The 14,126-nt window shown below is 46.1% G+C and overlaps 6 protein-coding genes across 6 annotated transcripts; 3 read left to right on the top strand and 3 right to left on the bottom strand.

Annotated features, from left to right (window-relative positions):
- Window positions 1-545: 545 nt before the first annotated feature.
- On the bottom strand, window positions 546-2,178 carry SAMD00019534_002990 (hypothetical protein; the record flags this gene model as incomplete). The annotated part of the gene is made up of 3 exons (XM_012903732.1): window positions 546-586; window positions 672-2,023; window positions 2,081-2,178. The coding sequence occupies 3 exons, from the start codon at window positions 2,176-2,178 to the stop codon at window positions 546-548; spliced, it is 1,491 nt and encodes a 496-aa protein (XP_012759186.1).
- A 469-nt stretch (window positions 2,179-2,647) lies between these two features.
- On the bottom strand, window positions 2,648-3,334 carry SAMD00019534_002980 (hypothetical protein; the record flags this gene model as incomplete). The annotated part of the gene is made up of 1 exon (XM_012903731.1): window positions 2,648-3,334. One exon carries the CDS (start codon window positions 3,332-3,334, stop codon window positions 2,648-2,650), a length of 687 nt encoding a protein of 228 aa, XP_012759185.1.
- An 881-nt stretch (window positions 3,335-4,215) lies between these two features.
- Window positions 4,216-4,902, top strand: SAMD00019534_002970 (hypothetical protein; the record flags this gene model as incomplete). The annotated part of the gene is made up of 2 exons (XM_012903730.1): window positions 4,216-4,239; window positions 4,318-4,902. The coding sequence occupies 2 exons, from the start codon at window positions 4,216-4,218 to the stop codon at window positions 4,900-4,902; spliced, it is 609 nt and encodes a 202-aa protein (XP_012759184.1).
- Window positions 4,903-5,898: 996 nt separating this feature from the next.
- On the top strand, window positions 5,899-8,554 carry SAMD00019534_002960 (hypothetical protein; the record flags this gene model as incomplete). Its single annotated transcript, XM_012903729.1, has 3 exons — window positions 5,899-5,987; window positions 6,051-6,410; window positions 6,496-8,554. 3 exons carry the CDS (start codon window positions 5,899-5,901, stop codon window positions 8,552-8,554), a joined length of 2,508 nt encoding a protein of 835 aa, XP_012759183.1.
- A 149-nt stretch (window positions 8,555-8,703) lies between these two features.
- SAMD00019534_002950 (hypothetical protein) lies at window positions 8,704-9,714 on the bottom strand (the record flags this gene model as incomplete). The annotated part of the gene is made up of 1 exon (XM_012903728.1): window positions 8,704-9,714. The coding sequence occupies one exon, from the start codon at window positions 9,712-9,714 to the stop codon at window positions 8,704-8,706; it is 1,011 nt and encodes a 336-aa protein (XP_012759182.1).
- A 526-nt stretch (window positions 9,715-10,240) lies between these two features.
- Window positions 10,241-13,152, top strand: SAMD00019534_002940 (hypothetical protein; the record flags this gene model as incomplete). Its single annotated transcript, XM_012903727.1, has 6 exons — window positions 10,241-10,498; window positions 10,566-11,342; window positions 11,412-11,565; window positions 11,634-12,680; window positions 12,789-12,897; window positions 12,966-13,152. 6 exons carry the CDS (start codon window positions 10,241-10,243, stop codon window positions 13,150-13,152), a joined length of 2,532 nt encoding a protein of 843 aa, XP_012759181.1.
- Window positions 13,153-14,126: the final 974 nt, after the last annotated feature.

Below are 14,126 nucleotides of genomic sequence, written 5' to 3'. Positions count from 1 at the left end.
ATGTTTGGTTGGTTTGATTCGTTGTCTCCCTAAAACGTCGTTTCAAAGTTATATCCTATAATAATACTATATTGATTTGATTTGATGACGATGACAACATAGTTGTTGTTTCGTTCATTGTTGATGTTAGTACTGATCATTCATTCATTCATTCATTTATTCATTGTTCATACTCAATATGATGTCATTCGCTATCACTTACATCTAATAATACTAATATTATATGTTTGTTTATGTTACAATGTTTGATTGATTGGTCAATTGATTGGATTGAGCATTAGATATTGTTAATTGAATCGCTCAGATAGCCAGCCAATACACGTCTCTCTCTTCGTCTTTGAAAAGTATCTGTCTTTGTGTATGTGTGTATGTGTGTGTATGTGTAGGGTGTTGTTGTTGTTTGTTTGAATAGTCTAACCTCATAGACGTGTCTTTGGGGATGAAGACAAGGTCACAAAACGTCATGTCAACCACAATTTCCAGATTTTTGTTCGAACACTTACCCTACCCTCGCTTACGATACCCTCTCCTTCATCGCCCTCACTTCATATGATCTTGTCCGATAATAATAATATTAATAATAATACTATGTATTATATGTTTGTTTATGTTACAATGATGATTGGATTATGGTTATTTAGAGAGTTTGATGAATAGATTCCGATTCTTACGATTCAAACATAGATATGAACGATTGTCTATTGTTCTTAGGTTGATTGGATTGTAGCCGGTCTCTAATTGGATGGTCGTGACGTTTGGTGACATTCCCAGTACTGAATCAATCAATTGTCTTTCTTCTCTTTGATTGGCAACTGTCTGTTTCATATTGATGAAATGAATACATAACTCTTTCAACTTGGACACGGTACCAATCATCTTGCCACTTGTCCAATGAGTGGTTGCTGATATTCTGACTGACTCTAATGATGGTCGATTGATCTTGTCGACCCATGACAAGTCAATACCTCGCATCGACCTAATTATCTTCTTGATGTTTGATGGGAACGATACTTCATATCCATATCCAAGTGCAATGTCTGTGATGGAGTCGGGAAGTGCTCCGGGTGGGATGAGCAGGTCGTAGCTTCGACCCAAGATCAGACGTGTGAGCGAGCTGGGTAGACCGCCCGGCACCAGTCGGCGTGAGAAGTACTGTCCGAGATTCAAGTCGAGCAAAGTGTTGGGAAGCAATCCAGGTGTGATGGGAAGATCGAAGCCTCCACCGAATATCAGTTGAGTGAGCGTCTCTGGGAATACATCGAGAGCAATGTCTCGATTCCGTATCGTGTTTAAGTATAACAATGTCAATGATGATGGAAGCACGCCTCTTGTAAATGGTTCGTTAAACTGGCTATTGAATACTAGTGATGTGATTGACGACGGTAAGGCGCCCGGCTCAAAGGGTGTGGGGAAGCCACCTCCAAGCGTCAATGAATGCAGTGACTTTGACGGGAGTACTCCCGGTCTGATGTGACATGTGTATCCATCGCCCAAGTTCAGATACCTGAGGGACGTGGGCAAGACATCGGGATCAAGAGCATGGTTGAATAGATTGCCCAGGCAAAGATGTGTGAGGGATGGAGGAAGCACTCCAATGGCAATGGGTTGTTCATAGCCACTTGTGAACACAAGGCTTCTGAGTGATGCAGGCAGGACTCCAGGTGGTATGCTACTGCTTATCCGTCCAAGTGTCAAGTTTGTTAGCGAAGGGGGGAGGACTCGCTCGCCCAACACGTGATGGTAGGGCTGATCACTGGTCATGTGAAGCGAGGTGAGGGACTCTGGGAGCACGCCAGGCGCAAGGGGTTGGTTGAACTTGCCAGAGAGCTTGAGCATCGTGAGTGACGGTGGCAACTCACCCTGCCCTATCGGTAGATTAAAGTCGAAACTGAGATTGATCTGTTCGACTGTATCGGGAATGGATGGTGGCGCCAATGTCTGATTGAATGTATGACCAAACGTGAGAACGGTGTTGTCTTTGCTGTAATGTAGTTGGTCATCGTATGGCACACGTGGTAGGGCCCTGTTGATGTTGTTGTTGTTACGTTGTTGATCCAAATATTCAAAGATGTACCAATACCTCTTGCAACTCAATGCAAAGCATATAGCATTGACATCATTGGTTGGTAGCAGGTCAAAGATCACCTTGATAATGAGGTCAGGTAGTGAGTCCATCATCCATCCAATATTTGATTGATTGATTGAAAGAGATAATAATAATGAAGTTGAAGTATGATCACCACCCCAAGGACTTTCTCAAAGCTACATGAGTAATGGGCGGGAATTGATCGTCCAAAAGGCCACCTGGAAACATTGGGTATGCATCCAATCCAATCCCCTATCAATCGCACCTGATGATAGGTCACACCAACTCCAGGGAATGTGTCTTGTTGTCAAACTCTTTATTTATGGGATTGTTTGAACTTCCAGCTGGATGAAGGTGTGTGGGGCGGTCAGATGATCGCAATCGGTACGATCAGATGACAATTGTATGTTGGTCGGTGGTACATGAATTAAGGGACGAGGGTGGTATGCCGGGGAATCAGATAGACGACCCTGGCTGAAGTTGGCAAGGAAGGGGTGGAGGGAGGGAGGGAGGCTGATGTTGGTGAATGATGTCCTCTGGAGGATATACCCGCCAATGCGCCTACAATGTCCATTGGATGCTGTCGGACACACATGTACAGCCACAGACAGGTACACCTCGGTAGAAGACATCTACGATCACCCTGAACGGTGTCAGGGCGACGCCAGGGTCCAGGGAGAGGGATAGTGCCACGGTTGCCCGACCACCAATGTCTAGATACCTAAAACTATAGTGGTCGGGAATGCGGATGCCCTCGTTGCCAACGATGGAGAGTTGCAAGTAGTGTTCTCTGAGAGGACGCCTGCGCGCACGGCGACCCAATATGATCTGCTTCTGGAGCACGCCACCATTGACTTGAACCACAAAGGGCCCGGGTGCCCCATTCTCTAGTGAGAAAGTGTTTGGCTGATTCACAATGCGGATCGATGATGGCTTCATGGACTGGACCGGCACATCCGAACCCAGGCGGCCGCTGGGCGGGAGTGGGGGTTCGGGCAAGGCATATTTGTTGCGGGTGCGTCTCCTTGATACAACGACTTCGCCCGAGCGTTTTGCCAATGGTTTGGCTCTTGGCTCTGGTATTGGACTATGCTTAATGAGTTCGTTCTCCTTGGGCACTCGGGGTGGTGATGACAATGACGTAGATGACTCCTCGAATTTTCTTTGCCATTCATTCGACAATATGTTCGGGTTGACTCTGCCTTGATAATACTGTTGGGGAGTATTGCCAGTGAGTAGCTCACTCATACCAGGGTAAAGGTGAGCTCCCTTTTTAAGGGTGCTTGGATCACCTTGCTTATTTGCCCAAAGCATCATTCTCTGGAATATAAGTATATAAATAAATATAAAGTAAATAACAATATATATATATATAAGAAGTAAAGTACCTTACAACAACAACAATAATACAATAATATTTAAATAATTTATATATATATGTATTTATATAAGTTTGAACAAATAATAATAAGGAAGGAAGGAAGTAAGGATTATCGAATGAATGAAGAATTGGAGGAGAGTGTGAAAGTGAGTGAGAGAGTGAAGGGAGTGTTTTGAAGAGGTATTGTTCATAATGTTTCAGATCACAGACGGACATGCTCACACATGGGGCATGCAATTAATCCACCTGTTCATTCCAGCCCCTCATTATCCTAGTTACTCTCGGTGAGCTCATCTGCTATTGGCAGTCCACCAAAATTTCAGAATGAAATGATGTATGAGTGCAACATGTGTCAGGTGCCTAATACAATTTCATAACAAACAACACGATGTTCTAACCCCTAAAAGACCAGGATTCCTGCCCCGAGAGTCCAAACCCGACAACCCCCCATCCACACTGTGGAGCGATCAATACCATCAAAAGTGAATTTGTGATTATTACTCATCAAACAAAGTCATCGACATCAAGTAAGAACGTTTTGTCTGATTGATTTTTGATTCCATCTTCCATGGCCCCAATAAAAATATTAAGTATCCTAATTGTTTTAAAATAAAAGCGGAAAAACACAACCAAAATGTGATCATCATGTTTAATTAGGGACATCCTCAATAAATACTTTAAACACAATCATCATCAACACAATCAATCAAACATCAATCATACAAACAATCAATCATACACACAAACAATGTCCATTCCAACTCTATACTATGTAAGTATTCAATCAAACAAACAATCAATATCATTCGCTCACTCACTCACTCACTCAATCATTCAATCAATCAAATAGTTTGACGGTCGTGCTCGTGGAGAGTGCTCTAGATTGTTATATGTCTATTCTGGCAAGCAATTCAATGATGCTCGTCAACCATGGCCTATTAAGGATGACATGAAGACATTGGCCACATTCGGTCAGTTGCCATACTTGGAGGACGGCGATGTCCATCTGGCTCAAACCGTTGCCATCGAGTACTACATCGCTGAGCAATGCAACCTGTTGGGAAGCACACCCGCCGAGCGCGCTCAGGTCCTCCAGTTTGCATGCCTGCCCGCCGACCTCTACAACCCCTACTTCCTGTGCTACCTCAACAAGGATGAGGTCAACATGGCCAAGTTCAGAACTGAGAAGGCACCATTCGTTCTCAAGAAGTTGGAGGCTGCTGTGATCAAGGCTGGTGGCGAGCATCTGGTCGGAAAGACAATCACCTGGGCCGATATCACCATCTTCAACGTCCTGGACTTCTTCTACCAACAGCCATACAACCTGATTGAGGTTCTCCAGCCATTCCCCGCTTTGATTGAGTTCCACAAGAAGATCGGTGCCATCCCACAGATTGCAGAGTACTTGAAGAATAGACCAAAGTCAATATTCTAAATCAATCAGTCCTACATTCAATCATTCACTTATTCATTCAATCAATATAATATGATATTGATCAAACACATCGGATTCGTTTTCAGTGCGCAATAATGATCATCAGTGTGATGATCTTGTACACATTGTTCGCACTCATCTGAATGACACCTTGTAGACACGTATATCACGCTATTACTATTACTACTTAGTATCTATCACAAAAGATATATATTTAGATGTCGTCTTTGAGTGTGTGGTGATTGATGATCACACACCCACACCCGACTACTGTAGTTATAATTAATCACACACATATAATAATACAGATACAAACACACACAATGAATGAATCAAACAATCAAGTGATATAATTGACTTCACCATTCCAACTACCAACTTCCACACACTCACACAAACACACTCACTCAGGTGATGTGTGATGAGGAAGTGGAGCGCACATGACAGGTGCCGCAATGGTTGGTGTATTGTCGACCAAACAACTATAACCAGCCACCCACCTAGCCAGCTCGCCCATTCATTACTACTACTACTACTACTACATAATGGACTTTGGACTGCTTTGATTGATTGATGGATTGATTGATTGAATTAATGGATTGATGGATTGATGGAATGGATTGGACTGGATTTGGATGGCTAGCTGGCTGAATGACTAGCCAACAGATCGACCTGTCCGTCCCACCCTTGATTGATTGATTGATTGATTGGCTGACTGGTTGGCTGGCTGTGTCTGTATCTGTGTCCATACCATATCCCCTGCCAGCAATAGCAACACCAACCTAGTGTGTAGCAGTGACAGTCCTCTTCCTCTTCCTCTTCCTCCACCATTACTATCACTTTCATCCAACACAAGGTCAATCAACAGCATACCTACAATCATCTTCCTTCCTTCGTTCCTTCATTTACTCTATAGTGCACAACTCTAGACTCTAGACTCTTCAACAACCAATCCTATATTGTTACACAACATCCAACAACACTCAAGCAACAACAATGGACGCGACATCAGCGCTAGCACTACTCAATCAGAAGTTTCCAGTTGCCGACTCTATAGCCGGAACAAAGTGCGAGAGAGCAATAAAGTGAGTACCATCAATCACTCACTCACCTCGTCGCTCATTCACTAACCATTCACTCAATCATAGATGGGAGTTGACGATTGGCGATGACCTCAGTCCACATTGGAATCATAGTATTGTCTGTGTGTCGATTGAGAAGACACCATTTGCCAAGGGCAGTTGTAGAACGGCACATAAGTTGAAGGACTGGTCAAAGCCAGGTATGGAACTCGTGGGCAAGTTCTCATCGAATAAGAAGACGACGCGAGACTCCTACTTCACCGATGTGCTGATGCAGACCTTCTGCTCCAAATGGGCCGAGAAGTTCAATGAGTCCAAGCCACCCAAGCCCATCACCTTCCTACCCACCTACGTCTACGAGTTGCTCGACCATCCCCCTCCCTATCCCGTATGTGGCGGCGAGCCATTCATTGCTGGAGAGTATAAGTATGTTTGATTAATGTGATGTGATGTGATGTCCATGGACTAACCTTGTGCGCCACACCCATCCTTCAACCTCCGCCAACTTTAGGAAACACAACAACAACAGCGGATACGTCAACTCAGAGTCGAGGAACACGCCACAGGCATTCAGCCACTTCTCGTATGAGAACTCGAATCATGAGTTGCTGATCGTGGACATACAAGGAGTCAACGACTTCTACACAGACCCTCAGATACATACAAAGAATGGACAGGGCTTTGGCGAGGGTAACCTGGGCGAGACAGGCTTCCACAAGTTCCTGCAGTCGCACAAGTGCAATGCAGTGTGTGACTTTCTCAAGCTGCAGCAGATCAATCAAAGCAAGCGAACTCTGTTGCGTGGCACGCTACCAGTTGTGCAGCTCATGGAGTTCCACGAGGCCATTGGTATCAATCAGCAGGGTCAGCCACAGGGTGCTCCATCTGGCAACTATGATATGGCCTACTTCCAGTCTGGTGCCAGCACACCCGTGTCCTTGGATGATGAGGAGAAACAGTTACAAGAGCAGTTGGAGAGGATCAGAGCCCAACAAAAGGCCAAACAAGCCCCAGTTCCCACGCCACAAGTTTCCGCGCCACAAGTAGCCGCACCACAAGTTGCCGCGCCACATGTTTCCGCTCCACATGTTACCGCGCCACATGTTGCCGTACCACAGGTGGTCCAACCACCAAACAGACCAATCAGTACTGGAGTGTCAGTGAAGCCAGCTGCTGCAGTCGCTTCGCCACCTGTGATCAAACCAGTGGTCTTGTCACCTGGAAAGGTTGTGTCACCAGGTAATGCATTGTCGGCACACGCCACACCCAATGCTCTGTCGCCACCAATGAACTCGCCACATTCAAACACCTCACCTCATGTACAGACAGCAGTAGCCCAGCCCTCCACTCCAACCTCATCATCCAACGCATCATCGTCACAATCATCACCAGCAGTCAGACCGTCATCAGTCGTATCGCCGTCAAGTGAGGCTGGCATCAGTGTACCACCTCCTTCTAGGCCAGTTCCACCAACTCCAACCAATGCCATGTCCACCCCTCCACATCATCAGGCGCCGTCGCCTGTCTCAAAGCCCTTGCCTCCACCTGTACAACAACACACATCGATATCATTCGAGGCCAGGTCCAGTCCACCGCCACAATCAATCTTTGGATCGCCATCACCATCACCATCACAATCACATGGGCCATCTCATCCAGCCCCACAACAACAGCAACAACAAGCTCAAGCTGCTCAACTACCGGACAAAGCTTCATCCGAGAAGTGGGACCTCAAGAACACGCGTAACCTCGATACTATACGCGGCCTACAATCAGAATGCATGGTGGGCAATGAGAGCCGAATGTTCACGGGCTCCAACGATGGCAACCTTGGAATATGGGACGCCGACCAGATGAAGCACATTAGCAACGTCAAGGCGCACGGCAAATCGATACGCTCGGTGGCGCTGTCGGCCAAGGGCACGCTGCTGACGGGTGGCGCAGACTCGTACATCAAGGAGTGGGACCTCAACACGATGACCATGCTCAAGGAGATCAAGGACTCGAACGAGATCAACTCGGTCTTCATCCAGGACAACCTGATGTTCACTGGCTCCAACGACAAGACCGTCAAGATATGGGACATGCGTACATACCAATGCACGCAGACGCTGCAAGGCCACACTCGAGCAATCAAGGCTGTGTGCGCGCTGGGCAACTTGATGTTCTCGGGCTCCAATGATCAACAGATCTTTGTCTGGAGTCTACAGAACAATCGAGTGTTGACCAACTTCCAGGGACACGAGGGCTGGGTCAAGTCGTTGTACGCGCACAACAACACATTGTACAGCGCATCGCATGATGAGACGGTCAAGGTATGGGACCTCAAGACGACAAAGTGCACCAACACATTGAAATGTAAGGATCGCGTCGAGTCGGTGATGGTCACCAACCAGGGCATATTCGCTGGTGCCGGAGATTACCTTCAAATATTCGACACGGCCTCGCACGACCCTCTGGCCACGATCAACACGCGATCCAGCATTCTCTGTCTGTGGAGGAAGCAGAACAAGCTGTTCACGGGCTCACTCGCAAGTAACCTCAAGGTGTGGACGTGGGACACTCTCTGATTGAACGAGTCCACGTCCAGTCCTCCAATCAAATGTGAATAAATCCAATCATTGTATCCATGACATTGACAAGGCTAAAGGGTATAAGGGTAAGAGTTTATTCCCCTCGCGCTAGCGGGGGAGTTGGTCGTCAATCGAATGCATCGATCTTAGTTGGTGAGTGCTGGGGGCTGGAGAAGGATCTTGCCAGCTGATTGACGGCTTTCGAGGATCTCGTGAGCCTGAGAGGCGCTGTCCAGTGGGAGGACGGTCTTGGAGGAGAGAGTCAGCTTGCCATCGGCAATCCACTGGAAGATCTCTGTACATCTCTGTTGCATCTCGCCTGGCTCGCGCAGATAGTCGACCAATGTTGGTCGGGTGATGAAAAGTGATCCATTGGCACTGAGCAACAATGGGTCGATGGCTGGCACGGGGCCTGAAGCATTGCCCACCAAACAGAGACATCCGAGTGTGCGCAGTGACTTGAGTGATTGGAACCAGGTCGATGCGCCGACACCGTCGTACACGACATCAACACCCTTGCCGCCGGTGAGCTCGCGCACCTTGCTGGAGAACTCGGGCAAGTCCTTGTAGTTGATGACGTGGTCGGCACCCAATGAGCGCACCAACGCCTCCTTCTCTGGGGTCGACACGGTCGTGATGACCTTGGCACCAATGATCTTGGCCATCTGGATCAAGGCCTGGCCCAAACCGCCAGCGCCAGCCTGGATAAGACAGGTGTGCTTGCTCTCGAGCTTGAAGGTGGAGCGCACGAGGTAGTGAGCAGTGAGACCCTGAAGAGTGTAGGCAGCGGCAGACTCATAGTCGACGGTGGGTGGCAGACAGAACACGCTGCTCTCGGGCACAGCGGTGAACTGTGCGTATGATGCTGGGCTAAAGTATGTGACACGATCGCCGACCTTGAGCTGCGACTTGAGGGCATCGCCGACAGCCACAACCTTTCCGGCTGCCTCGCGACCAAGAGTTGCTGGTAACTCGAGCTTGTAGAGACCAGTTCTATGGTATGTATCGATGAAGTTGACACCAATAACCTCATTCTGTACCAGCACCTCGTTTGACTTGACTGAAGGCACTGCAACATCCTCAAAAACGAGTTGTCTTGGTCCACCAGGTGCATGCAATCTAATCGCCTTCATTGTCTTTGTTAATAATGAGCTCATTCTATTATTATGTTATTTATCTAGTATAATACTTGATGTTGTTGTTGTTGAATGAATGAACAATGTAGTGTTGTAGTTGTTGTTGTTGTTGTTGCGAAGGAAGTGCATTCCAAAGATACTTCTTTTTGTTTTTTTCCATTTTTGTCAATTTCCTTTTAAGGCTCTATTGTTGATCATTGCTTCTACAAGTGTAATAACTTTGTTTGAGTATTAATCAATCAATCCAACTAAACTCCACTTTTGGTATTGATCACAAATGACGACACAACATATTATTTGTTTGATTTCAAATGTGGTGTATCTGTTTGAAAAAGATATTTCAATTGGTCATTCTTCGAATTCAAGATCTCACAAATGACACCTCACGCACAAACTGAATGAGGCAAACCTTCATCGCCATCATCATTCAAACTTTGGTTGTGTAATTTATATAACTCAAACACATACATACACATAAGCAACATAAACGATATATAATATGGCATCTGTATCAGGAGGAGGATCAGCTGATCAACAGTTATTATCAATGGCACCTTTAAATTGTGTGTCATTGGATCCAACTGTTACATATTGTTCCAGCGAGAGTGAGGTTCATAAAGCGAATAATACATTGTTAGGAGATACATTCAGAGTGTGGCAGAGTGCAGATGCTACTACTCAAGCGACAATCGAGTATCAATTCGATCGTCCACATTACATCCGTGCAATCGATGTCACCAACGCTGGTTCAGCATTCATCGAGATACTTGTTGGTCAAGCCACATGGGAGCCCAAAGAGTTTCAGGTATGTATGATTGATTGTCCGACATCATGATGATCATGACTACTCACTCAATCAATCAATGCATCAGGTCATGGTACAAATGACAACATTCATGACACAGAGTGATAGCAAGGATATGACGAATAAGGCGAGGATAAAGAGATTCGATGGTGCCAAGTTGAACTCTCAAACTACACATAGACGTTGGGAAAAGGTTAGAGTGGTCTGCATGCAGCCATTCAATCCGGCACACATTGGCATTGCCAACATCAAGTTCTACACTAAACAAGTGACCACTGAGAAGCTGAACAGGAGCACTGAGGCATCCGCGATGATGCTGACCACGCCCACCAAGTCAAAGTCAAGGTTGTCGTCATCGACACCAACATCTCTGCTGAGGACACCATCCCAGTCGTTGCGCACACCAGAGAAGGAGAACAACAACAACTTCACCGATACAACAGACCCAGATATCTCAATGACTGACATCGAGACAACGCCCACCAAGTTGATGAGCGATGCTACTGAGCCTGATCTCTCGCTGCACGTCAACACCACACCCAAGCCAGAGAGATCCCGCACGACGATGAGCTCGTCAATCGCCAGCAATATACCACCTGGCGAGTTCCTGGTCGTCTCCAAGAAGTCCACCACCTCACTCCTGCAGAACACACCAAGGAAGGGGTCGACCATCTCAAACGATGACTCCAAGGTACCCATGGACACTGACAAGCCATCCAAGGCCAGCTCCAAGTTAGTTGAGCCGCAATTGAACGATGATGACACTGACTGCGAGGATGATGTTCAATCCATTGTTGAGCCCAAGAAGGAGGGCAAGTACAATATACCATTCAATCAGTTGTTGGTAAGTATGGAGTGATTGATTGGATGATTGATTAGATGAGTGACTAACTTCTGGTTCCAAACAATGTAGAAAGGTGTAGTTATAGTCATTGGAGGTATAGTCAACCCTGAGAAGGCACAGCTGCGAGTCAAGGCATTGGAGATGGGAGCGGACTATAAGCCAGACTGGTGTAAAGAGGCCACTCACCTCATCACTCCATTCATTGGCACGCCCAAGTCCAATGGTATGTTCACCAATCACAATCAATCCAATCTCATCGTTCTAACATCCGACCCTACCTCCGCCCAACAGCTTGTGATGGTGCCATCGTCTTACCAACATGGATAAATGATTGTTATAAGATGAAGACTAGATTGCCAATCAAGTCATACCAGGTGACAGAGACATTCAAACCAAAGACAAAGGATTCAGAACAATCATCATCGTCATCATCAAAGAAGAGCAGTGACAAGCCTGGCAAGAGCATTAGTACTGCCCCATCAAAGAAGAAGAAGAAGGGAAAGAAGACAAAGAATGTGTTGGATCCGAGTGATAGTGAGGACGAGGATGACGGACTGCCCAACGCCTACGACCTCAACGACGACTTTATCGACAATGAGTTTGACGGATCGGCATCGTCTGGCGACGAGGAGGACAGTGACCTTGACCTGGCCTATGACGAAGACACTCGTCTCAAGAGTGCACGCGAGCAAGAGGACGTCAATGACCTGTTCCGCGATGCCAAGGACTTCCTGGACAGGACATACGGCAATGACAAACTGGTCAAGCAGTTCTACAACAAGCACACTGGAAAGAATGGTAGCTCGCCTAGCTCAAGGGACAAGAGGAAAGCTGGCGATCAACGCACACCGGACAAGCCAGCCAAGAAGCTGTCGTACACCGCACAACCGTTTGAGACTGCCAAGGTGCCATCTGAGCCGCTGTTTGATCAAGAGATGCTGTTCAGTGGTGATGGTACACAAGAGATATCGCCAGAGCAAATCAAGAGTGAGCTGGAGAGGGTCATTGTTCCTCAAAAGTCAAAGGTCAAGTCTCCAACCATGGCATCAAAGCAAACAGATGTTGACATGTCCACAGACGAGGAGGAAGATGTATTGCCAGAGCACTTTGTATCAATAGACAATATCAACAACAACAACACCAGCAGTAGTACAACAACATCAACATCTGCCAAACCATCATCATCCAGCAAACAGACAACCACCACAACAACAACAACGACAACTTCAACTTCATCAACATCAACAAGCAATAAGAATGGAACAACGAACAAGGACACAAAGAGCACGGCCAAGAGCACAAGCGAACCACCAAAGACCATTGTCAAGGGAAAAGAGTGTATGTATTGTCTTCCGACTCTGCTGGCCAGTCTCGGACTTGATTGAATGATTGGACCACCACATCTAACCTTGGCCTCGTCACCTTCACGCGATCGATCAAACACAGACATTTTGAATCCATTGCCAACGTTCTTTGATGGCGTTGAGTTCTACCTCAGTCTTAAGGATGAGTCACTTAGGAAGCAGGTCCAACGATACATTGTAGCATATAAAGGGTAGGTTCCAGCTGGAATGGATGATTGATTGGATGAATGAATGACTAACCATAAATGGCACGAAACAGATCAATCAAGAGCATGCCAACAGCCACAACAAAGTACATCATTACGGATAAGGACTGGGACAAGCTGTTTGATATCACACAGAAGAAATACGCAAGTGTTGTATTCTTGAAGCCATCATTCATCATGAAGTCGCACAACTATCAAAAGATTGCGCCAATCGATGGACATGTAATTTCCAAGGCTTGATTGGACCAAGCCACCATCATACAATCATTGCAACATCATCATCATTACCATCATCATCATAATTCGAATACCACCATTATTACTACTATTAAATCAAACACAGACAAGTGAATGACCAAGCATTCTCCGAGTGTGTGTGGATGACACAACAAATCATCTTTGATGATGAACTTAACAAGCTCCAACTTTGTCATGGACCTGGTGAATGGACCAACAACAACAACAACTAAGTTTCAGGTAAACAAAAGTTGATGATTTCAACATTGTCGCGAATTTATTTATAACTCAAGCGAGGGGTGTGATGGATGCCCGTTGCCAACTGCTTCGATGGTTTGCCCAATCAGACAAAACCCCATCAACGCCCTTTCGATCAAAAGACCACATCTTTTTTTAACTCAAATCTTACACCCTGTCTTGATGGGTTGTGCATCATTTATCACTCCACATCCATTCTGATCGACTGTGTGTCTTGGTGTGTGTGAATGAGTATTGATCTTTGTTGACCAATAACATCTGCCTAGGTATGTGTGAATGGATGGATGTTAGACTACTTGACCTTGCTCACTCACTCGCTCTCTCTCTCTTACCAAGATGTGTGTTCGTGCAACGCATCATTATGATGACAGTAGATACACACTGTGACGAGACATGCAGACGGCTATGTGCACCATCCATTGTGATCGTGTGGACAATGGTACCTTTGTTGATTGGTTGACTAGGGTTGGCCTAAGGTAGGGTATATATGATATAACTCACACACTAGCCCCATCTATTTGTCTGCGCTGCCTGGCATGCATTCATTCAGGCAAGTCGTCGCCGTCGACGATACAATCGCGCTGGCGCATTAATCAGATTCTGCAAGTACTCATTTAATGCTTCCATTCCCTTCCCTTCCCTTCCAACTTCATAACCTGTTACATCAACCGTCAATTCAATCAATAATATTCATTCATACATACATTCTATTTATATAA

This window comes from Acytostelium subglobosum, assembly GCF_000787575.1.
Source record: "Acytostelium subglobosum LB1 DNA, scaffold: scaffold1, whole genome shotgun sequence".
NCBI lineage: Eukaryota > Evosea > Eumycetozoa > Acytosteliales > Acytosteliaceae > Acytostelium > Acytostelium subglobosum.
This window is presented reverse-complemented; position numbering and strand designations above follow the sequence as displayed.